This window comes from Aythya fuligula, chromosome 2 (assembly GCF_009819795.1).
Source record: "Aythya fuligula isolate bAytFul2 chromosome 2, bAytFul2.pri, whole genome shotgun sequence".
NCBI lineage: Eukaryota > Metazoa > Chordata > Aves > Anseriformes > Anatidae > Aythya > Aythya fuligula.
This window is the reverse complement of record NC_045560.1, coordinates 114,883,465-114,907,604: the sequence shown is the minus strand read 5'-3', so window position 1 is coordinate 114,907,604 and position 24,140 is coordinate 114,883,465. Positions and strand designations below refer to the sequence as shown.

Genomic DNA, 24,140 nt, shown 5'->3' with positions numbered 1-24,140 from the left:
GATGTCTGGTGCAAATGTGTTCAGCTCAGGAGCTGATCTAAGCAGCCTCAGAATTAAAGCCCAGTCCACGTCATGAACTGTTGTGCTCAAGTCCTGTCTTGGTCACAGGGTATTCAACCCTTACGTCTCTCCGTTAGCTTGTGACTCAGTTTCCACATCTTTCAATCGTGGATAATTATACTTCTTATTTCTTTCATCCTTCATATGACATGGCTATTTAATTATAAACTGCCTGGAACAAGGTCTGCCTCTTATTATCTATGCGCCTACCACCAAGCACAACAGGAGCCCTCAGTTGCTGGCTGCGGCTGATACTACTACTGCTAATTGTCATTAATGATACCATGCTACCTCCTGCTTAATATAAAGGAGGTTCAAAAAACAGAACTGAAAGGCTCTTCTCCTAAGACATTTAGTGATATTTTTAACCACACCGGAAATATGCTTATAGGGTGGACTGGATTGTTTGTCTCAGGTTTTAGGAAGTGAACAGATGTAACAATTTTCTATAATTTGGTTTAGTGCAGATGCTGAAATGGGGCATTCACAATAAAATATATGCAGTATATGTAATTTCAGCTGGATCCTCTGGTGTTTTAAAGTAAAAATGTGTACCTGCAAGCTGTTTTATGGTTTCTCAGTCATAATTATCTCTGTTACACAGACTGCTACAACTACAACTCTTTCTTCGTGTGCAAGCTTTTTAACAATGTCTTGACAATTCTGTGAATTTTGCAAGACATGGTATTCTCCTTTTGCTTTGCTCAGAAGCCTGTTAAATTGTTTAATTTCTCTTTGCGGTAAATTTATGAAGTAATCAAATCAAAGAAGGTAGCAGCAGATAATCTATATGAGAAGCTCTTGCACAAGACTAAAAAAAGGACCAGTTTAAGAATCTCAGTCTAGATAATTAACACATTAACAACTTTAGCTGCAAGTATCTGGTTTGAAAACAGAAAGGAAGCATTCATCTACTGCAATTGCATTATTATATTATGACTGGAAGGAGACTGGAAATGAAGGTTAAAATTCTTAACAGCTGCTGCCTGGTGCATGCACTTGAAAGAGTCTGTTCTGCTGCCTGTGGCATTTCTCAAGGGATGTGGGAGCTGATGAATGACAGAGATGTTAATGCTGAAGTACCAGATATTTATTACATCAATATGTAAAAGTAGCCTTTGGTAGTTCAACAATTAGGCTACAGGTCCTCAAAATCACTTACTAATGACCACATCAGCTGACTTGACAGACAGACACAGGAAGGAAGATGCTGCCCACGCCTTTAAATATTCTATACTTACCATTAGGGTTCCATTGGTCTTCTCCTCCGAGCACAAACAAAAAGTTTTCCACTTCCACAACACAATGATGGGCACTGTTGTATGGCATAACTGCAAGCAAAGCAAGAATTCTTTATCAGCTCAGGGCACCGATTCCACAAAAAAATTCAAAGGTACAAAACACAACACTGGCATTAAATCTGTATGAAATAACAGGGGAATGCATCACCCCAAGCATGTATACCCAGTGAATTAACAGCAGAAAAATCCACTTACTAGTAATTTCACATTATTTGACCTTGCAGGTATTTGAGGAAAAAAGCTGGAATTCCAGTCCTTCAGTGCCCCCCAGACCAAATGGCATATATGTTGCTCTAAAAAGAACTTGTAAAAATGGGTGAAGTTGTCTCATATTTTCCTGAGAATAAGCAGATGCTAGGGATCCTAGCAGGCTAGGAAACATTAAAAAAAAAACTCAGCCCAGCTTTGTTCTGTTGGTAATGTTTCCACAAGAAGAGTCAGTGTGTTCAGTAGCTTTCTACAACACAGCAATGAACAAGCTGCATTTCCATACAGTTTTAAGTTTTTAAATTAAGGTCCTGCTGATTTAATGCCTTTTCCAAATGTATACGCTTAATTTCCTGTACAATGTCATTAGCAGCACAATCACACATTTTCTATTCATCTAATCAGGAAATCCTTTGTTAACAAAGATCAAAAGTGTGGCATTAGGTTTGCAATATCCTTTTTTTTTGGAGGTGTTGGGATTACTATAGACCAACCACAGTTGCAATAATCTATTCTTTTTTAATTTACATTTCCCACTGCAAGTATTAAAACACAAAAATAAGGGCTTTTGTATACAGAGCATGCACTTCTTATTGTGCTGTGCCATACAGCACCATTGTGATGTTATATGGTAAATGTAAACTTACACAGCATTAGTTATCATACCACATACAGTAGTTTTGGCCCAATGACACCAGTAGGAAAAATGATGTCCTTGTTCAGCTCATCATATGGGCACCTTAAATCTAGGTGAGGACAAATGGGGAGGTGATGTGCATGTACAGGCAGGGAACTTATTGCTTGACACGGATCAACAGAGCACTTAGGAAACCAGTGCAGTGGGAAATCAATATGACTCAGGGCCAGCTCTTACTTTGTGCTCTTTTGCCAATGCCAAAAAAAAAAAAAAAAAAAAAAAAAAAGGCAGCCTATCTCACACTTGGATTATTTTGGGTGATATATCTCTCATTTCATTTGTTTTATTATCTTTTATTTTTCTCAGAATGCAGTTGTGCAGTATAGCATATGCAAATAATAATAAGAAGAAATACGCATAGCTTTGTTATTTAGGACACATTTTCTTAAAGATCAAGTGGGCTCATTTAAGCTTCTTACTGAAGTTTTTGCCAAGGCAATGATGAATAAGTAAGGTTCGTTTTTAGTAAAGGTCGAATATCATTTTCATAGTCTGTGCTCTTATAAGTCATGTAAGTGAAGCAATTCTTAAATTGAGCAGCCAGGTACAGTGGAAGTTCATTAATTACAGTTATTTGTTACCAGTAAACTTTACATAACCGGGAAGTAATCCTATACTAGGCAATGCATAAGAATTTACACTACCTACAGATTCCTACAATGGGATCAAAGAATGAAGAAGATTTTTTATCTTCAAGCCCCCACAGAACATTTCTCTCAGTCTTTAATCTCAAACATTTTCCCATCTTGAAATTTCTCTTGACCACTGAATTTCCCTTGATTATGTGGAAGCTTGGACTACAGAATACACGTGGGTCTTCCACAAGAAATCTGCTGTCTTCCTTTGATGCCTTCTGGGACCCCTCCTTTGACAAAGAGGTTCCCCAGGATCAGTCTGCAGCATCTTCAGTTCTTACCTAATCCAATGCTATATTACATTTTCAAATCAGGTCCAAGACAGTGGTTGAACCCACAGCCAGGCTCTTCCCTTAGCCGATTTGAAGAGACAGCTTATAGCAAAGAACTGTGCACAGACAGCACACATGCATATTTTCCACATGCTGTGTCTCCATTTTTTGCAAATACTTTTATTTATCTTCCATATTGACACAAACAGGGCCAGCAGAGGAAGAAATTATATTTTAAGCTTTTCTGCTGTTCCCATGCATATGAACTATGCAATAAGACTCTCACACTTATGATGATAATTAAACCTCAAAAACTAAGGGCTTAATCCTGGCTCCTACTTAACTTGATGGCAATGTTCCCACTGATAAGGGATGGGGCCCAAATGTCCTGAACCACCACCCGTACCTCACAGGGAAGCTAAAGGGAAGCTTGCCCAAGGCAGGATGGTAGTATTTGGGCCTGAGAAGGAGGGTGACTGCAATAAAATCCTGCAGACCTTTATCACGACCTCTGCTTCTCAGAAAGCTTTGGGCAAAGCTCTGTTCTCAGTCTCATGAATCTGCCCACCACCGACGGGTTGGAGGGAGCTGGGCAAAGCAGAGAGGACAGAGCAATGCCGTGAGCACCTAAGAGGCAGTTTCTGCATTGAAATAGTGAAGTCATCAACGGCACAGCCTTTCCCCTTGATCATTTTCAGGGTCCCTCGCAATCATGAATTACACACAGCAATCAAAACTATGGGAGTGAACAAGACTGCTATAAAATGAAAGTGCCTGAAAACTTCTGTTGTAAGTCATAATTCCCTATTAACACACATCTGTACAGGATCTACCTTTTCATAGCTACAGTCAAAATTACATGGCAATGAGCATGCTAAATTCAGCTTCTCCTAGTGACAATCTTCACAGGCTCCCTGGGCTTGCCAGGGTGTAACGGGCAGAATTTGGCCCATCATGCAGGCTGCCCAGATTGCTGCTTCCATTAATTTTATATGAGCCTTTGTCTGCTGTTTTGCTTTAATCATGTGAAAATCACATCCTCTCATTTTTCGATTCCCAGCCCGTGGAACACCTGCCTGCCCCGCAAAAAGGGTATTTGAAGAGAAGTTTGTACGCCACGCTCAGACACAGCCCAGTGTGAGTTTTTAGCGTGTCAGTCAGTGAGTTAGAGGGAAAGGGTAAGGAGAAGCTAATCAGGATGAAATGAGATTAAAGGCTGTCTAATTTTACAGCAACTGTGATCCATCAGCCACTGTGAAAGTGACAGTGGAAATGAATGATGGAGACAGACAGGTGGGGCTGTACATTTCACTGATTTATCCTCAAATGCACTGGGCCTTATTTTATTGAGTGAACATGACCGCATTTATCATGACTGTCATCTAAACCCACTTCCCTCCATTTAAAAAGGTCACTTTACTAGGAGGGAGTAGGATAGAGGCACTTTCAAAACAGATTTAAAATTTAATAACACATGTTTATAAAACCCTGTGCAAGAATTCTCAACTTTATTAAAGACCGATTTAAAAAGAAGAAGAGAAGACTATTAAACAGAGGAAATGATGAAAAAAAAGCCATGGTCATCTGAGAAACATGCTTAGCCACCAAGGTGATAGGCGCCAGAGAATTCCTTGAGACAGACTGCCTACATGGATTAGCAGGACTAGGCAGAAACCACCTCTCCTAAGCCCCTGCCCCTCACACACCTTCCAAAGCTGGAGGCCTGCGGTTGACAAACTTGTGCTTTCCTGGACCAAGAGCAGAAAAAAGTCCAAGCATTCCTAGAAAAGACACTGTCTCCACCAGCCCCCTTCCCACAGAAGCACTCTGCACAGAAGGATAGCCTTCCTGGGCAAAAACTCCTTGCATATGCCAAACCTTAGTTAATAAAAGGCACCAGATAATGTCCTGGGACCTACTTTCAAAAACAGAGTCTACAGCTTATAGCCATGAAAAAACCCTCTCAGCCATAATGGCTGTGAGGTCAGCCAGATGCAATGATGCTCCAAAGGCACCTCCAGCTTCTGAGTGGCAAGGACAGTGACATACCTCACTTAGCTAACAAACAATAATGCACACAGTTTGCCTTATCTATTTTTATTTAGTTTCTGCCAACAATTGCACATTTAGGAAATGGCACCTGTTTGTTCTCCATACATTACCCAAGGGGTCACTGATTGCCTCGTCTCCCTACAATTCACCTTCTCCTGTCTATCCTCACTGTAACACTAACTAGCAGGGGAGAAGAGAGTACAGGAACGGCATTTCTTGAGACAGAAAGAAGGATTAGCTCTGGTCCCAGGAGATCTGAAAGTTGTGATACGGTCCACAGCCATTCCCCCGCTCTGCTGAAAACTCCTTTCAGAAACTGTATTTGATTCTTCTGTTCAAAGTTAAAAAAAATAAAATCCATAGATTTTTCACTGCCTTCAAATGTTCAGCTGCTTGGGATACAGGAGGTACTGTGATGAAAGCCAGGAAATCTCTTTCTAAACTACTGCAAAGCTGAGTATAGCTCCTTCAAGACTCAGCACACACCAAGAAGTCACGCTTACCATCTCTAATGACCTGTGCAGATGACACAAGAGAAGTGTGTTTCCAGGACCAGGATGTCATTACCAGAAGATATAAGGAAACAATAATGACCTTCCACAATATTAGCTGCCTAACTTGTTGGCAACATAATATTCAACTACTACTGCTTAAAACCTGGGTATTTCCACAGCTCTTCAGTGGGCAGGGTAACATGAGAAGACATTTCATTCCAGTACAGAAGGCACCTACAAACCCACTTTGGAAGACTGATTTGCTCAGGGCAGAGACATTTCATTTCCAACCGTCTCCCCAAAATGTTAGCCAGAGTATAGTTTGTCCAATTATTTGCTGTGAGCAGAGTATCAGATATTGTTTGCCTCGTCTTTGGTTCATAAATCATTTGCACAAAGTCTATACATTTACTACTGCATGTTACTTGTTATTACTCACCAAGGGGGTTATATAAATAAATGCTAGAATTCCTCTGAGAATTGTTCACTTCAATTGTTGGTTATTTAATAACTGTGGGGAAAGACTGACCACAATAAGTACGAAATTCTAGCCTCAGTGAACTGATTTTAAAGGTATCGGGTTTTCACCCACTGGTATTTTCTGAAGCAAATAGCTGTAAGTATTTCTTCTAGTAACACAGCGGTGTCAACCTTGAGTCTGAGCTTAACTCAGTGGAGGAAGCCTGGGACAATCCAACAGCACCCACCAAAAGCAGAAATCCTAAGATCATCAGGATCAGGAAGCACTGTGCCTCAAAGTCACTTTCTAGGGTAACTAACAGGAATAGCTATGGTCCAGCCGTACCATAGAAAGCTCCATCAGTTCAGCTAGACACTTCACAACCTCTTCATACCCATGCTGGTTCTGAGCCAACTGCTCTCAAACCATCACAGGTAAAATGGGCAGAGGCCAGTTCATCTAGGATACAGCCCCTAGTCCAACTGAGGCTGCAAGTAAGCAAAGGTAAAATGCTACTCAAACCTACCTTCAACTCAAGATAACATAAGGATGAAGAAAAAGTTATCTGAGTGGGTGGAAGTCCTCTGAACCATTCTCAACATAGTGAATGATATTTCATATTAACAAAGATATTTCATATTATAAAGTTTTTCCACATTAATGAAAACTTTTTTCATGCAAATTTCAGGTTATAATTTTGATACTTTCTTTGGAATAATACTAGCCAGGCTTCTTCAGTAGGGTTCTCAGTTTAATGGCTTTAATAGAGTAAATCTTTCTTAAGTGAGCATCTAAAACAAGACACATTCATATTGAAGCACCAGATCAGGCAAACATAGTATCAGGAATAGCTCATAGCATCATGTACAGTTCCCAAAAAAGCAGATTGTTTTAAAGTTACCTGGATGCAAGTTCTGGGCACAGACCTGTCTATGTCCACTGAGTCCTACAGCAAAAAGGTTTGCTGGGTTTTCAGCAGCACATATATTTGATTGTTTGGAAGAGCAAGTTTTATCCATATATTTTGAAAGCTGAAAGCATTTATTTGTATTTCATTTGAATAATAAAGTAAAGCTGTCTACTTGGATCAAAACAGTCTGGAGAAAGTAGGAAAATACTGCACCTCCACCTTAGTAACTGTTCCTGTACACAATCCTTGCTGTGCAGCATTTACCAAATGCCTGCAGAGGCAGTGCCCCTCTGCTCCCTCTGGAATGAAGTACATCCCTGCAGCTGAACCACCGATGCGGCATCTGAGAAGCACACGTAAACCAATACACCACACTTCTTGTCATGAAGTGGAGCGGTGGGATATAACGTACAGTCCTGCGGGAACGTTAAAAATGACAGTTTTAGGAACCATGAGAAGTTCCTCTTGCTTTGTTATCCCCTACTTACGTGCCGACCTGCTGAAGGCTGCCTGTGGCCACCCAAGTCCCCTCACTGACTCATGCAGCCTGGCGGCAGGCAGTTTATCACACGACACTTTTTGTCCACCACAATGAGTTATGCAATGTTACCTCAGTGACGGTTGTTCCCCAATAGAATATGCTGTATACTTACTCAGGCCTGGATTTATGGTCTCTGAAGTAGAGCCCAACATATATTACTGGGGAATGACATCTCGTCACATCGTAATAGTCTCATGATGAAACATTCATGTGTGACATTTCGCACAACAAAATCTCCTCCTGGAGGAAATGATGAATAGTCCCTGATGGGATAAAACCACAGCAGAGTTGCGAGAAAGCTCCAGAAAGAAATACTATTTTGTCCCACTGGAAGCTTTCAGATACTCCAAGATAGCTGCTCAAGGACATGCACTCACTTTTCTAGCAGTGCCACAGAAAGAAAGACCTTGATCATGAGTGGCAGCTTATTGCCCAACTGCTTGTGTCTGGTTTCATCTGTTTGTGCCTCAATTTCTATCTGACCTTGAGATACATACATACTCCTAGTTTCCTCTGAAGGTATTGTTCCAAGCTCAGAACAACCACAGCCACTCCTAGTGTTTTCCTAGGGGGATCCTGTCAGTGCTGTTCTTGGACCTATGTCTTCAAAGGAACTCATTACATGCAGAAAGACCTTACTCAGCCTCCACTGTCCCAAAAGTCAAATCGTTTACTATTTTCTCCTCTGTCTCTGTATGTCCTATCCTATTCTCCACTTACTTTCTACTAACACATTTTCTGGAAGACCCTACATTTTCTTCTTTCTGCTAGATCTTGAAGTTATTCTAAGAGAAGAGGACATGGGAGAGGGGCATGCTGCTGTTTTATCATATTAGCACTGTGTTTTTCATACACTTTATTTCATTCATCACAGTTCGAAATCTTCAGAACAACACTGCTAAGAATTTTGGGAAGTCAGATACCTACAGGTATCTGAAGCAAAGTCTGAAATTGTCAACTTCCCGCATGCCTAAGCACAGTATGCAAAAGCAGAAACATCTATGTAGCTTCAAGTTAATGTATCTAGGCTGCCTAAAAAAAAAGTTCAGAAATCCCTGCCAGCAGCTCACAGGAATACTCTGAGTTTATCTTTAATGGGCAGGCTACTCAGACAACATACTGTTAGGGTGCTGAGGGCACCGATTGGACTTACTGGCCCTGAACAGCCTGGGGTCTCCACTAACATGGCTGCCCATGGGCCGAGGAGCCCCATTTCAACCCAGGTCTGGGCACACAGATCTGACCTGGGCCTCGCAGTCAGAGTGCTTGCTTCCAGTCTCCTGGATGGACCTCAGACCTATGCTGTAGGTAGCCCATGTCCTGGATGGACCCTGTGTAGGTAGACGTTGTAGCCTGTCTCCAGTTCCGTGTTTAGCCTTGTCTCCTGTGTGGATTGGACTCATGTTGTGGCTTGTCCTCATGGAGCCACTAGCCCTTGCTGCACCCTGACACGTACCCCTAAGCAGAAGTCTTCCAGTCTGAGCAAGGACTGCAGCACAGACCTCCTGGTTCTGCACATCCCTACTCACACCATGAAAAAACAAGGCTCTGGAAGAACCTAACATCCTCATAATCATCAAAATCAGGTTCAAACACCTGAAAATGAGCATCTTACTGTTGACACTTTTTCATGTCAGACAGAAATAAATATATTTTTTAATATTCTTCTTGTTCAGGATGGATAAAAGAGCCCACTCTAAATTGTACTAAATATAGAATGATGTACAGGAATCAACCCACCTTCAGGGAATGTGAAAGACTTTTCTCCAACAGAAAACAGGTAGAAATGTTGCTCTCCTAGACCTCTCCCCCCAGATGGGATCCAAAGGATGGCAAAATGGCAGACCCATGGATAATTCAGAGAAGGAAATTCGACATGGGTAGCAAATTCACTTAGATAAAATTGGCTGAGTCCACTTATTTTGTAAAAGAGAATGTGAAATGAGAATGTATATCTGAAAAAATCCATGAACAGATTTTGACTAAATTTATGTTAACTTTATTTTACTTTCTATAATAGCACCACTGTTTAACATTTTCAGAAAAACTGCTATAAAAATGTGTTGTGATGCCTAATCATGAAGATTAGAAAAATTCATTGCATATAAGCATTCATTCCAGAAATTGTGCTCTGTCACCTCAAAGACTCTGTATGGATTTAGAAATCTTCCAGTCAGGAAACAAGCAAAACAAGGTTTCTTAAAATTAAATACCAAGGCTGAATATCACAGCACAAGTAGCTGCTATTTAAATCAAGTGGTGTCAAAATTCATGGACTGAACCATGTTCACATAGAATCACCAATAATTCACAAATCACACACTAGTGCGTGGTCACGGACTGTTGACAAATAGGATAAAAGGTTAGGTTAATTTAAATCACTGACCATGCTGGGACTGCAGGATTGGACACACACAGTATAGTAAATTAAAGTCATTTGCTGTGATTAATCACAAATACTTGAAAAATACATAGCTAAGGATCCTCATGTGGCTTACATTCCATGTTGAAGAAGCTCATTTTGCAAACTTGTTCATAAAGCTATGATTTTTAGTTAGTCTGGTGAAGGGAAGAGAGGACTGAGACACAGAGACTACAGGAATGAAACCAGGACTCAGTTGCTGATAATCATGGCTTGGACTAGGTGCTGGCAGAGACTGAGATGAAACTCAAGAAATGAATGAAATTGAAAAGAACAGAAAGGGAAGGGTGAAGGCAGGTTGGAGGGCATGTGGCAAAAGGGACCAGGACCAAAAGAAGAGATGGCATATCTGCAAACACAGCTGCAGGTACTGAGACAGAGTTCCCGATCCTGGACTCCAGACCCTCCTCTGCTGTCAGCAACTCTTGGGGAAAACTTGCGTTCTCTGGTTCCCAGAGCATATAGCATCCATCCACTGTCATTGGTAACAGCCTCAAATCAGAAACCAGAGGTGTGTACAGAAGATCTACAAAACCAGCCTATATGATGCACCTGTTTCTCAGCATACACTGAGAAGGCAATTTCACCTTCAGGCCTACATACATGCTGAGGAGATGTGGGGCAGTCAAGTTACAGACTACCATTATGAGAGGCTGCAATGCACATTTCCTCCAGTACCTCTCTATTTATGCTGATACAGTCCTTTAAGAGGACTGTGATACCTCCCAATTGCCCATCTTGCCGAGGACTCAGTCCCACAAACACCAGAGACATGCAGAAGCTGCAGAAGCTGCCACTACAAGAAACATTCTTGTCCTCTCTTGTCCCCTGACCCCACGTACTGTACCTCTCCCCTGTAGTTAATGCATGTATGCAGCTAAGCAGTAAACAAGCAGGAAACCACATCTTTTTATTAAGGTGCATGGAGTTTAACGCAGATCTGTTTCCCAATAATCTTCCCTGCCTGGCCTGACAAACTGGACAAGGAGGCACCAGAGCAGGAGTGAGGCCATGAGAAGAAGGGAAAGACAAAACTATGTGAAACTCCAGCCTCATCACACAATACCAAACCTTTCAAATGGACCTCACCCAGTATTGTTGTGGTCCTGCCTCTCTCACAGCCCAAGCAATCTAAAGCCTTCCTCATGCCAGCACAGTTTCTCCTTGGCGCCCCTCAGTGAGCCCTGTCAAAGTAATAATCTGGTAGAAAAATATCCCAGAAAACAAGAGAGTATATTTTCATTTTGGTTTAATGCCCTAAGCAGGCTCACCAAGGAGTTGAACAAGTTCCAGCACTGACGTGGAGGAGACAGGATCACGGGGTGGGGTTTGAGTGCAAAGAAAGTAGAAACAGCAACAGCTTTATCTACCATATAACCACAGCCCATGTGCAAGGGATGGGGCTACCTTATGAATGAACCAGGTAATACTGAAGAAGACTTCTGACTGAAAGATGTTGATGAAGGTGCTGAAAACTAGCTCTCTGTAAGGTCTCCTAGACTGGTTTTTAGAGGAACAGAAAGAGCAGTCAGGCATTGGAATGGGTTGCCCAGGGAAGTGATGGCATCATCGCCCCTGGGGGTGTTCAAGGAAAGGTTGGACCTGGTGCTTAGGGACATGGTTTAGTGGGTGATTTTGGTGGTAGGGTGATGGTTGGACCAGATGATCTTGAAGGTCTTTTCCAACCTTAATGATTCTATGATTCTATGATTCACTTCTGAAGGGATGGGACTATGTCCCTTGCCACATATTCTTACTGCGGTGCTAGACAAGTCCCGTAAGTGGACTTCTCCCACAACAACCAGCTTCCCTTCTTCTGAGAACACCCACTATGTGAGTCTGATCCTTGTGTCTGGTATGCTGGGGTACTCCGTGAAGTAGGTGGGAGAGGCAACTTAGAAAGCAAGGTCTGAGGGGGTTTTGAATTGCTCCCCCAAAATAATGGATACCTTTGAATTGGACATCAGTGCACCTCTGCTCCTTGTCTGCAAAATGGAAACAGTGACAGACTATACAAAGAGGATGATGCCAAAATACAGTAACAAGTGCCAGTGAAGCAGTCAGACCCTGTTGTTGTGAACACTGGGAAGGAAACCTTGAGAAGAAAATCTGTCTTCAGAAGATTTTAGTTGCATGTGATAGACTGGATCTACTTGCTGAACAACAGAGAAGAAACACTGAGAGCAGAAACTCAGCACGGTCCCTTCTGTGCACTGACACATGACCAAGAATACTGTGTGTTATCAGCAGAGATTGTATCTTAATGCTTATGCAAACAGAGGCTGAATTGAGGTTGCAGAAGCTGCTTAATTCTCACATTTCCTAACTCCAGAGGGCTCGATGTCACCGGCTTTCTCATGTTCATTTCAAGCCACCAGTGCTCAGTGCAAGTCATTTGTGTGTGATACACCCTTGGTTTGACAGACAGCTGACTCCTTCTGTATCCTGCAGCTGCTCCAGCTTTTCTGGATACCCATCTAATGCCTACCTAGTTCACAGCAAGAGTTGCAGGAGCCCTCCTCCTCCTGTCACGTTTCTTTCCTGCCTCCCTTCAGGCCGGTAGTTGTATGCTATGCCACTAGATGGTGTGCACTGTTCTCGCCTTCCCCCTCCCCCTGGGAAAGCATTTCCATCATATTTTGGCTTTAGGTTTCACAGCCAACCAAAAACAAAGAGGTGAAACACAGCACAAAAAAAAGACATAGCCAGCTTCCTCCCAAGCAGTTAACTTCTGTTTGTTCCTCATGTTCATTGTGAAAGGGAAGAAATCAAATGGAGTACAGACAAAAAAAAACAAAAACAAATGCTTTGCGCATCGATCCTGATAGATGCTGAGCCCTTCCACTGCCACTGGCTGCAATGGGCACTGGGAGTGCTCAGCAGCACTCAGGCTTTGGCACAGTTATCAGTCATACCTGCTTTGCCTCGTCTTGTCTCAGCTCCCCGAACCCAGACTGCATGAGAATCAGTCAGCGATTTCTCTGGCAGTCCACACACATCTGCTTTTCTACTCCACACACCAGTCCCAGTGAAATATAGCAGGCACAGTTCCCTTCCCTGCCAATACACCGCCAAATCTCTCACCCTCTCTCTCTCTTTTAATAATGATCTGGAAGCCGGGTAAAACAACATGCTTGCTTTTGACAAAGAGGGTGCTTCCTCATTGTAAGAGTAAGGAAGGGGAAAGAGGCTGTAAAGGAGATTGTGAGACAAAAAAAGTAACCTGCTGAATTGCTGGGGGAAAAAACAAAACAAAACAAACAAACAAAAAAAACAACACAAAACCCACCCCTCTAAGACAGTCACTCCTTTCCAAATGAAACATGGAGCTGTCCTGAAGGTTAATCCCAAACTGGATTGCATAAAGGTAGCCATATTACACCTATATTCTCATCTCCCTTAAGAACATTTCTGCTAAGGCACTCAAAAGCTGAAGTGTGCCTGTTCCATAAGGAATGTGGAAAAGGAATGGTATTTTCTTGTGCACGCACTGAAAATGAAGGTATCCTGGATCCCACATTCGGCACCATATCCCAGACTAGCCCTGCAAGCTCCTGCAGACCCATCTTCTGCATGGTCAAGAGAAGAGGAACAAAAAGCCATGCTTATTTTGAAGCCAGTCTTTTCTTTTTCTTCCTCTTCCCACTCAGCAGAGGAAGGCTACATGTACCAGAGGGCAGCTACAGGGGGTCTCTACCACACAGCTGCAGTAGGGACGGGGGTAAGCACACCCTTGGTTCTTCTCTTGACCCCAGTGGTAGGATAACTTGCATTTTTCATCCTGGCACAGGTGGCCCTGTGCTGTCCCAGATCCATGCTAGTGTCTCAAAAGCAATCTTTAAAGAGCCACACAAAGGTGCACACCCAGGTAGCAACACAGCACTTTAAGAGCAGGATTGCACCGTAGCTGTGTTCTGGGACATGCGCATGAACAGATTTGTGCTGTCCAACAGCATGTCCTCTTCCACATGCCCTGCAGGTGAAAACTCAACTCAAGCTTCATCCCTGATGAACTTGGATTTTTACAAAGAGGAACAGATGAAAAATTGGGCAGAAGAAGAACCACAAAGGAAATACAATAAAAAAGTGCGCTTGAATTCTTTTATTTCAATTTGTTGCAAAAACACTGACAAAACGCACGTGCATCATTATCAGATATTAAAGCAGACTGACCCTGAGAAGTCTGCAGTTTTCCCATGAATTACTAAAACCAGGATATAATCCCAAATACTGTGCATTTGGGATTATATGTTCACATGGCCATTGGTCTGTATCTGGCTAAAATAAATATTTTTACAAGAATTAGGTTACCACTGATACAAATGGTTTTGATTCATCTTACAGAGTATAACAAGATGATCAGTGCAACTACTTTGGTTTAGCATAATGCTTGTGAAAGTCAGCATTTACCAGCTGAACTGCAGTAATTGCTTCTAGACTCTAACAATTAGAAAAAGACACTAGCTTAAACTACCTTAAAGCTCTGATTAGATTGTTTAAAAGAGCACATTTTACCTTACATTTGTAACCACCTAGGAGCATGAGTACTAACAGGCATTGTGGCTCAACTAGTGGCTGCTACCTTGAAGAAAAATAGGTGAGATGGATCTCCTGCAATCCTTTGACGATAATATAATTACAAAGGATTTAGACTCAGAAAAAATCCACAGATAACAAACAAGCAGTAATAGCAAATACTCTGAAAATGAGCTAGTGAAATCAGCCTATTCCTCATGCCAGTGTACAGCATTTCTACAATGCAAAACCACTGGAATTTTACACTAACATATCCCAAGAAACAATTACAAAATATGTGAGCAATTACAAAAGCCCATCTGGGACACTTGCTGACATCAGTGTCACTGAAGGTTCAAAAATACATTTATTCCTATTGCACTACCTAGGGTATATACAGGTTTGATAAACATGATTAATATGCATTTTTTGCAAAAATTTTGTCTTCAAATCACATCACAAATCTTGTGGGCTTAATCATTTGCTCTTTACTCTATGGTACAAGTGCTGATAACTCAGAACATTTTCAAAAATTACAATCCAGATCACTAAATGCAAGACACTACAGATGCTTGATACCCCTTCAATTTACTTTCAATTTACTTTCAATTTTCAACCATAAGATCAAAGCCTCCCATTTCAAAAACAATCAGTTGAATTGCAAAGCTTTGTCTTAATACACTAAATGTGCAAGATCAGAGATAAAACTGTTGGCAATGCTGCTAATTTAACTCAGCTGCAACTTCCTTTAAATAATCAGAATTAGGCTCTCCGGCTTTATTTAGACTCATGACAAAGGGCAGTATTATTGTTGCTCTGTGAGGGGATGCTCCCAGGGTAGAACTGTGAGTACTGAAATTGTTACGGTATAGCTTATCTGAAGAAATTCCGTGTGACTGACTTAGCTCTAACCAGTGTACTCCCAGGTTCTTCGTTGTTTTAAGGTCCCAGTCAGTCCAGGTCCCAAGTTTAATTAATAGAGGCCACAGGTGGCAGAAAACAACATGCTACAAAGGCATATAGAAACAATCAACAGATGGGCAAATCAAGTACTTCTTTCTAGATTTTTAGTATCTGTCTGCGGGTTGCTCCAGAGGATGACTACAAATCATCAGGTATTTTTCATTCACAGATTTCACTCAGCAGTATGAATTTGGTGCATACAGTTTACTTTTATTACCTCCAGAAGCTCAGACTCTCTTGTGCTTGTGCTTTTTTCACTTGCATGTTATTTTTGTACCAGTCTATACTGCCTATCCTGAGTAATTCCAGCTGGGGACTCAGAAGGAGGCTCTGGGATCTGCCCTCCTTGGGGCATGAAATCAGCCAAGGACTAGTATCATGCCTCTACATTTGATGGAGGTTCCTTGTACCCAGAAATACTGTCAGCAATCTTTCAGTGCTTTGGTGCTACCTTTACAGCCTTCTTTCTGCAAAGAGGAAGAGACTTTCTGCACCTGTACCAGTAATGGGGTCCCAGGCAAGCCACAGGCACACGAGCACCCATGGACAACTGCAGGACACTGCTCCTTCCTTGTTGCCACCAGCCTCCCACAGAGCATCCTTTTCTGAGCCTTCTCATGAGTGCCAAGGAGGAATTCATAGCACTGGGGAGTGCATTTTGTGTAGTGCAAAAAGGTAGTTAGTGATTTCAGAAGAAGAGACAAATAACCATGGTGCTTTATGTTTAAATGGCCAGCCCTGAACATGTTTTTTTTTTTTTTTTTTTGGTCAAAATCAATAGAAGCAGATAGATCAATTGAAGTTTTCTGTATAAAAATGTTTTCTCATGAAACAGCAAGTTTAGCATTATTCAAACAAATTATTCTGTTATTTAAAGATGTATCTTCATTTCTGTTGAACACTGCTGTTTTGTGCCTGTGTAAAACTAGAGTTCTAGTCTCTAAGGAACCAGTTATTTTCTCTGAGCACAATGAATTGTTTTCTAATATTAAAAATTTCAAATGAAAGCCCTCAAGTGGCTGCAACTACTTAAGGAAGGCACTAGTGGTGTTTTACCTGGGGGAAAACCCTTTCCATGGCAGCCCTTCCTCTGTGAGAAGAGGCCAGGCTGATAAAATGAAGCAGTTGGGGTGAAGCTGAATCTTTCCTTCAGGAGAAGGACTTTATTGCTGTTGTAAATCTTTGCAGTTAAGAAAAATCAAACTTCCGAGTGCTTTAAATGATTATTTCCCTGTGTGTGCGCTGGAGACTGCCCATGAGTTGGTAGGAGAACAGTGGCTCCAAATTTGCTGTGTGAAACTGGCTCTGGTGCAGAAAACCCCTTGAAACAAGACCTAAGCTGGAGGCTTGAGCACTATATAAACCCTTATAGGGCACACCTGTGCCCTGGACATGTCCTTCTTTCTTGGAGCTGAAGTTACTGGGAGCCAGTAAATGCACAGCCAATCCCAGCAGCTGTGATTCTGCTGAATAAAACTGAGTTGAAATGAGCTTGTGCAGACATCAGTGGTCCTTCAGCTGAGAGATGAGGGCTGCACAGGGACCGGCCAGAAGGCTGGGCTGTGGACACAGCTCTGTACTCCTGTCTGCCACAGCTCTTAAAACAATATTAGTCTTCTGGAGATAGTAGATAGATAATCTCTGTCCTATGATAATGCGCAGTCGTATAGAGATGTTTACAGTCGGTACTTAGTAAAGTACTTAAGCATGTATTTAAACACACTGCTGAACATCAGTGTGATTAATACTTTGCTGAATTAGAGATATGACACGAATACATTTTTCTGCTGTTGTAATTTTTCATTATATACGCTTATAAGCTGGTCATAAGGATTTTCTTTCAGTTTTGCATCCGGCAAATGAGTTAATTTGGGAGTCAAATTGTGCCTTAGTTATGCCTGCACAATGCCCTTCACATGCATGAGGGCAGAAAACTGCTCCATGACGTTTAATTGGACTTTTCTGTTACTCTTTAACAATTCATGTAGGAAAAAAAAAATCTGGTTCTTTCTCATCTGGCAACTGTTTGACATTCCTTTCATGTTATTGCAATAATCAGAAAAGTATATCTTACATATGGTGCATATTCTTGTTAAGGCTATGCATATATAGCAGCTATAATTCCTGACCAGTAAGCAAGCAGCTGCTGATGAGTGAAGATCAGACCCCTATGCTCGGTTCTTATGTATGCAAAACTGGGGGGAGAAAGGTGGCTAGTACATCACTTATCATGGTACTTTAATTAAAATCTATTTTAACAATTTCTATTTTAACGATTGTATTTCTTCTATTTTAACGATTTCTATTAACATCATTTGCCGAGGCTCCCCAGGTGAAAGTGAAAGCTCAAGTGCAGCTCTTCCTGACTTTGTCCTTTCCTGCTTAACCCAAGGAAGAGCACTTACCATCTCCTAGTTTCAACTTTTCAAGTCTAACCTTCTGTGTTTTTTGGTTTAAGTAGAAACTGAAAGCATTGGCCTACCCATTTGCATTAAGATGCTGGTTATTGTCATCACTGCAAAACAGTTGCTTCATTCATACTTATGTAGCTTTCACACACAAGAAAACAGGCTTGATTTAATAGTGTAAGCTCCTGGCACACACCACCCCATGGCCCAGGCCACCCTATGTTGGGCTCTTCCACTTGCCTCCCTAAGTAGGCCGCGTGCCCACACTCTCGTTACACAATGTACTGCATTCAACACCCTACCTTGGTGCCCAATAAATAGATACCTCTCTGGGAGACTGTGACAGCACCCTCCCACCCTGTGTCACACACACTGACTTAAAATGTCTCCTAAAAGCATTGAAATGTCCTAGGGCAGCCCTGGAGGAGACCCAGGCAGAGGGTGGGCGTGAACACCTCCAACAGCAGAGCCCCAGGCCCAAGGTCCCAAGCCAAGGCCCCTGAGAAGTCAACCCAGTGATTCTTCAGGTCAGCTCTTGAGGGGACTGAAGCCACAACAAGCTTTATTATTTCTATTTATTTATTATTATTATTATTTATTTATTTTTTACACCTGGGGGTGATCTATTCACTAGCAGATGGGGCGCAGCTATGGACAGCTATGGGGCAATGTAGGGTAGCTCACCCTACACCTGTCCTTGTTGCTCCTGCTCTGCTCAGTGCATACTGGAGGGCATCACTTGTCTAGGTAGTCAGGAAGGCATATTTTAAAAACATTAATTAATTTTCCCCAGACAATTGAGGCCAGGCCAGGATTTGCACCTTTCCCAGTGCTCAGTCTGGTTTTAAGCAATGGGATTTCCACCATTTCCCGTGGGGGATTATTCCACAACCTAATAGATCTCAATGTCAGGAAGTTTTTTCCTGATACTCAGCCATAATTCATATCCATGAATTATGAGCTACTGTCGACATCACACCCATTGAGGCATTCCTAGAGCCTGCTTCATTTAAAATTATATGCTCTAGTTATGCAGGGTTTCTGTGTACTAGGGCAAAATGCTTTTTCTGCAGGTTAATTCATTACTATTCAATTTGTTAACACTTTTTTGCTCAGTGTGAACAGTCATTTTGCAGTTGCATACCCTATAGTAGCACAATATCCATTTGAGAATAGAATCACAATATATAAATATGACAAAACAACATAGCAAAATCCATCCCTGTAAAGACATATTAGTCTGTTCCTGCAGATACTTACTCCAGCATTCAGTTAAATGAAAGCAGTAGCTCATACAACACCTGGTAAGAGACAGAAAGCTTAGAAAAAAAAAACCTCTCAAGTCCATAATGAATTTTATTTCTGTCCTTAACAGAGGGAACAGGAGGGTAGGGAAGCAAGTTGGGAAGGGAAGAGGGAGGAGGAAGGGAAGGAAGAAAAGAACTTAATCCAGCTGTGAAAAAAAAAATAGAGGAAAATTGAAAAGAGAATGACTTCCTACAAACAGTAAGCCACCTCAATGCAACTGAAACATACAACAGCGAAAACAATAAAGTTGAGGATGCAAAATGTACACCTCTTCCCATTAATACCAATTATGAAACTGAAAAAGCTAAGGCAGGTTTCTGAAATCTGTATTGCAGAAAACTGTATACAAAACTTCTTGGAAGGACTCTGCCTTTTCTGTTAGGAACATTTGAAAGAAGAAAATTTGCAAAGCATGTATCTATTTCTCAAAAAGTCAGAGGATTTCTATGAGAATTGTTTATGATTACATTTTGCCCAGCAAGTGGTGCTTTTGCCATCCTGTTTGCAACCCATTTGTACATAAATAAAATGTCACAGTAGATACCAGAAAAGGGATTGCTTTCTAAAGTAAGCAAATAGGAACACACCAGAGTTCATTTTCATTTCCATACATGCCTAGCTCCCATTAATGCTACATAAATCCCAGTGCAACTAGATGAGAATAAACTCATAAATTTTACCTGAAATCATCTAAGAAACAGAAAGCCATGTTTGCAGTGAGCTCTGAATTCACACAATGCCACACAATTTTGCATGGTAGCTGTTCCAAGTATTTCATTTTTTAGAGACAGCGGCCAAATAGCTTTAAGGGACATACACAGAGCTGGTGAGAACATTTTTGGTGATATTTCCTTACACTACAGATGATGTGACTTCACTGAAATCTGTATCTAGCCAAATGGGGCACTTTCTTTGGTCAGAGGACAGGACAACATAGCTTCCAGTCTCTACTCTACCTGGACCATGGCATGTGCATCTATAGCAGACACAACACATCCACAGGCTAAGATAACTTGAAATGCTGCAGATCCTTTAGGACTGCATTAAGCCCAGGTAAACATGCTGTGCTACCCACTGGTACCCACTGTTTTACTGGTAAAGGCATGGTAATTTGTTATTTGTATCTGTGTTTCTGGTCTACAGCTAGCTTTGCACAAATCGTGGTCAAAGCTCTCTCTGGTGGGGCTGTGAAATACCCATTGGGTCATATTTGAGGGACTCAAGTTAAAAAAATTGTTCCACCTTGGGCAAGGTAGGAAGTTGAACCTCAGTTGGCTGCCTCTTCCCAGCCCCACAAGAAGTGTTGATATGAGACAGGATATTCTGATACAATTCTGGTTTTGCAAATAAATAAATAAAGGAAGGAATTTGTTTTCATTTTGCTTTGGAGCTCATCGTAGAAGTTGCTGCAAAATGGAACTGTCATCCTCAAGCCATCTGGAAAGATGAGTAACTCAAGTTGAAAGATGAGGTAGAAAAAGGTAAGTTCTGTGATCCAGGAGGAGGGTTGTGAGTCAAAGGTTTTGATTTACTTGCAAGGATACAGCAGGGAGCAGCATCTCCACGTATCAGCAGCTTTCTTTGTAAGACATCTCCACAGAAGCTTGACATCAGCATCTACTGTGGAAATGGCACAGATCATTTGATAATTCATGTTGTCTTACACCTGTCACCTTCTAACTTGGAGACACACACCTCATCTCTGCACTGTCTCAATCCCCTGCCTAAGGATGTTTTGGAACAGGTGGAACAGGGTTGTGTCCTGTTCTTCTGTCCCAGTCAGGTTTTCAACCACAAATGGTCCTTGCTTAGCACAAGCAGGGAACAGGACATTCAGGTAACAGTTCGGGACGCTACCTGAGAGTAACTGCTGGTGGAGTTTCTGAGGATGAAGATGAGTAGATTTGGGCATGCTTGTGTATACAAAAGAAAATAAAACATCTTGAAAGGCATCTTTGTATATGCAAAAGAAAATGAACAATTTCATACATCCACGTTTCCAGAAAGGTGGGTGTTCAGAAATCTGTAATAGAGTGCAGAAGGCAGCCAACAGAAGCTGAAAGACTGTTGAGATCTTTAGCACAAACAGACTTCATCTGGTCTAAATAAGATTTAATAATCTTATTAAGACTAGCTGTTTCAAAGATATCATGTAGAAAAATATAAAGTGACTAGGAATATAGGAAGAGAAAGCTATCCACTACCTATGATGCACCACACTTATAAACAAGGGGGGGATATGCAGAATAATATGCTTTATGAATAAGCAGAAAGACTCAATTGAAATTTCACAAAAAATTGTGAATAATTTATATTAGCCCTTCATTCCCTGAGGGTTTCAGCTGAAAGAAGGCAAAATGAAGTTAACAGATTGCTTGGTCAAGCCAAGCACAGAAAACGGAAGTTATCACAAGATACACAGTCAAAAAACACCTGTGTAAAAGCAGACGCTAACAACATTGTAATGAAAAAGAAAAATACACAGAAAAAGGGTTAACATTTCTTGAAAGTTATGTCAAATAACTTGCACAAGAAAATAATATTTAACAAATGCAGCATTCATTGTGAGAACATGCTACATTTTCACTCATTCTTAAAGCTCTGTCTTGCTCTTAGATACGCAGGCATGCATCATTAATGGCACTTGCATGGTTGAATTCCCATGCATCATCCTCAGAACAGGAATTGTGGCTAACCTCTACTATGTCACATACAAAAAATATTCTTTACTAAATTTCTGCTCGCCACTGTGCTCTCATACTTCCCTGTATGTGAAGATCATGTATCTTATTGGCAGTGTGTCTGATCACATTGAATAAATCTCCTAAATCCAGCCTTAATGTTGGATAGTTGTACCAGTCAGTCAACGTTGTGACCTTATTTCCTGTTCTTTAACTTTTTAAATGGGGATAAATATGGGGACGGAAAATACCAATAGAATTTATGTTTAAAATTATCTTTTAATGCAATACGTGCATCTAAAAAGTAGAATAAATATGAGCATGTGCATACGTGTATATGTACTTGCACAGCTTCTACACATACCTGCCACGTTTATTAAATCTGTCTAGTAGATAATATCAAGACTTCTTCTGCCTTAGTAATATGCTAATGCTTGCTCAAGCTTTTCAATGCAGTGCTGAAACCATCCTTGACACAGCACTAAAGGAGAAGCTGCAGCATTCCAGACTGCTGGATAAATGGAGTAAGAGGGAGGAAATTTATTAGGGCTGCCAAGAACTGTTCATCAAGACACATTTTTGATTAACATAAGTGTGTACTATTTTCACAGGTGACAAAAGAGGGTGAAGAGATTATAACTGGCATATGTCAAGAGATTTAACCAGTCCATCTGACTCAACTCACTTTTTGCAAATACCACTTCTTTTAGTTTGCCTATTGATTAGAGACAAATTGAAGGAGGAAACTCCTGCTTCTAACACACTAACCTTCTTTTAAAAAGTAAAACCTCTACAGTGGATGAATTTCGTACTTAAAAGAATTAAACATTTCCAAAGCCAAAATATATGCTAGGCATCTAGCGGTACATAAACTAACATTTATGCTTTTGAAAATGTCTCCCAAGAACCTCTGATGTATGCATATAAATCATACTGTCTGTCTTGTAGTATTTTCTTGTAGTATCTGTCTTGTGGTATTTTCTTCGAAAAGAAGGGAAAACTGGTTTAAAGCACTCAAACACGGGAAGGACCAAGGAACTCTTAGTGATGCCAAAGCTGTTTCAGGAAAACAGCAGAGCAAAGGTTTTGTTATGAACATGCCCAAGAAGGACAGGGCACCATTCTGCATAGGAATGGCTGACACAACCAGGTGTTACAGAATTGCCAGAGGAAGCAGGAAAGAAGAAAATACCACCTATCCCTGCAGAAATGGTGTGGGCTGGGAAGGGGGTGACCCAAGTTCTCTGATGTTATGACATGAAGCAAACAGCATACCACTTAACCTTTCTATCATTTGACTTCTCTGTATGTAGAATGTGTAAAAAATAATGCTTGTGCAGCTCTGAAAGGTTTTGTAGAACCACCAGCACGTGTAAGTTCTGATTGACATTCAAAATGGTGTTACTGAAGATGGAGGACTGTTGTCCATGAGGTTGCACTGTCACAGAACACATTCAAGGGAAATTTGAAAAGTCAAAATGACAGAAGCAAAAATAATGTTGATAAGACTGCCTGAAGTGGGGACTGCCTCGTGTGAAAATGGAAACACAGCTAACTCGGGGAAGGAAGATGGACCACCTTTGTGAGGGCATCATGCATGAAAAGGTTACTGGCTACTTGTTACAATCAGTCGGAGGAAGACCAGCAACTGACAACACCTTGATGTGTCAACCACTTTGTGGTTGCTGCTGGCATGGAGAAAGGTGGAGAAGGAAATTGAAGTGCCCGATTCACTGTTTGTCCTTACACATTGACCAAACACAGCATACTGAAACAGACCTAGTAAAGAGCAGGGAGTTCACAAAATTCAAGATGATTAAAATAAGATTACAGGATAACTAGGAAAGGAGGTAACCAGAAGTGAGTGCTAGTTATTTTGACAAAACTTTTAAGTTTGGTGACCTTCAAGACATTTCCCCTTCATTCCTAACCAAATATATCACCTATGCTATACTTCTCATTAGATAATGACATTGGTTTTTACATTGGTTTAAAATCCAAATCTAATGCAATACCTAAGCATGAATATATTATCACCTATAAATGTATTTTGATGCTTATTGTATCCTCTTCATGGTTTACACAGATGATGTGGTTATATCTAGGGAGGTTAAGGAATGTTACAATTAGCATCTTCTTAAAAAACAAAGTACTGATATGGAAGAAAGAACTGCTGCAGCTTCACATGATGAACATGCCATGTAAGAGCTCAGT

At 41.2% G+C, this 24,140-nt stretch overlaps 1 protein-coding gene across 1 annotated transcript in view; it reads right to left on the bottom strand.

Moving 5' to 3' along the window:
• KLHL14 (kelch like family member 14) overlaps positions 1-24,140 on the bottom strand; it is a 62,847-nt gene that overhangs the window by 16,288 nt on the left and 22,419 nt on the right. The window contains exon 4 of the mRNA XM_032183086.1: positions 1,302-1,391. Coding sequence (XP_032038977.1) covers positions 1,302-1,391 — 90 coding nt within the window. The remainder of the gene's footprint in view (positions 1-1,301; positions 1,392-24,140) is intronic.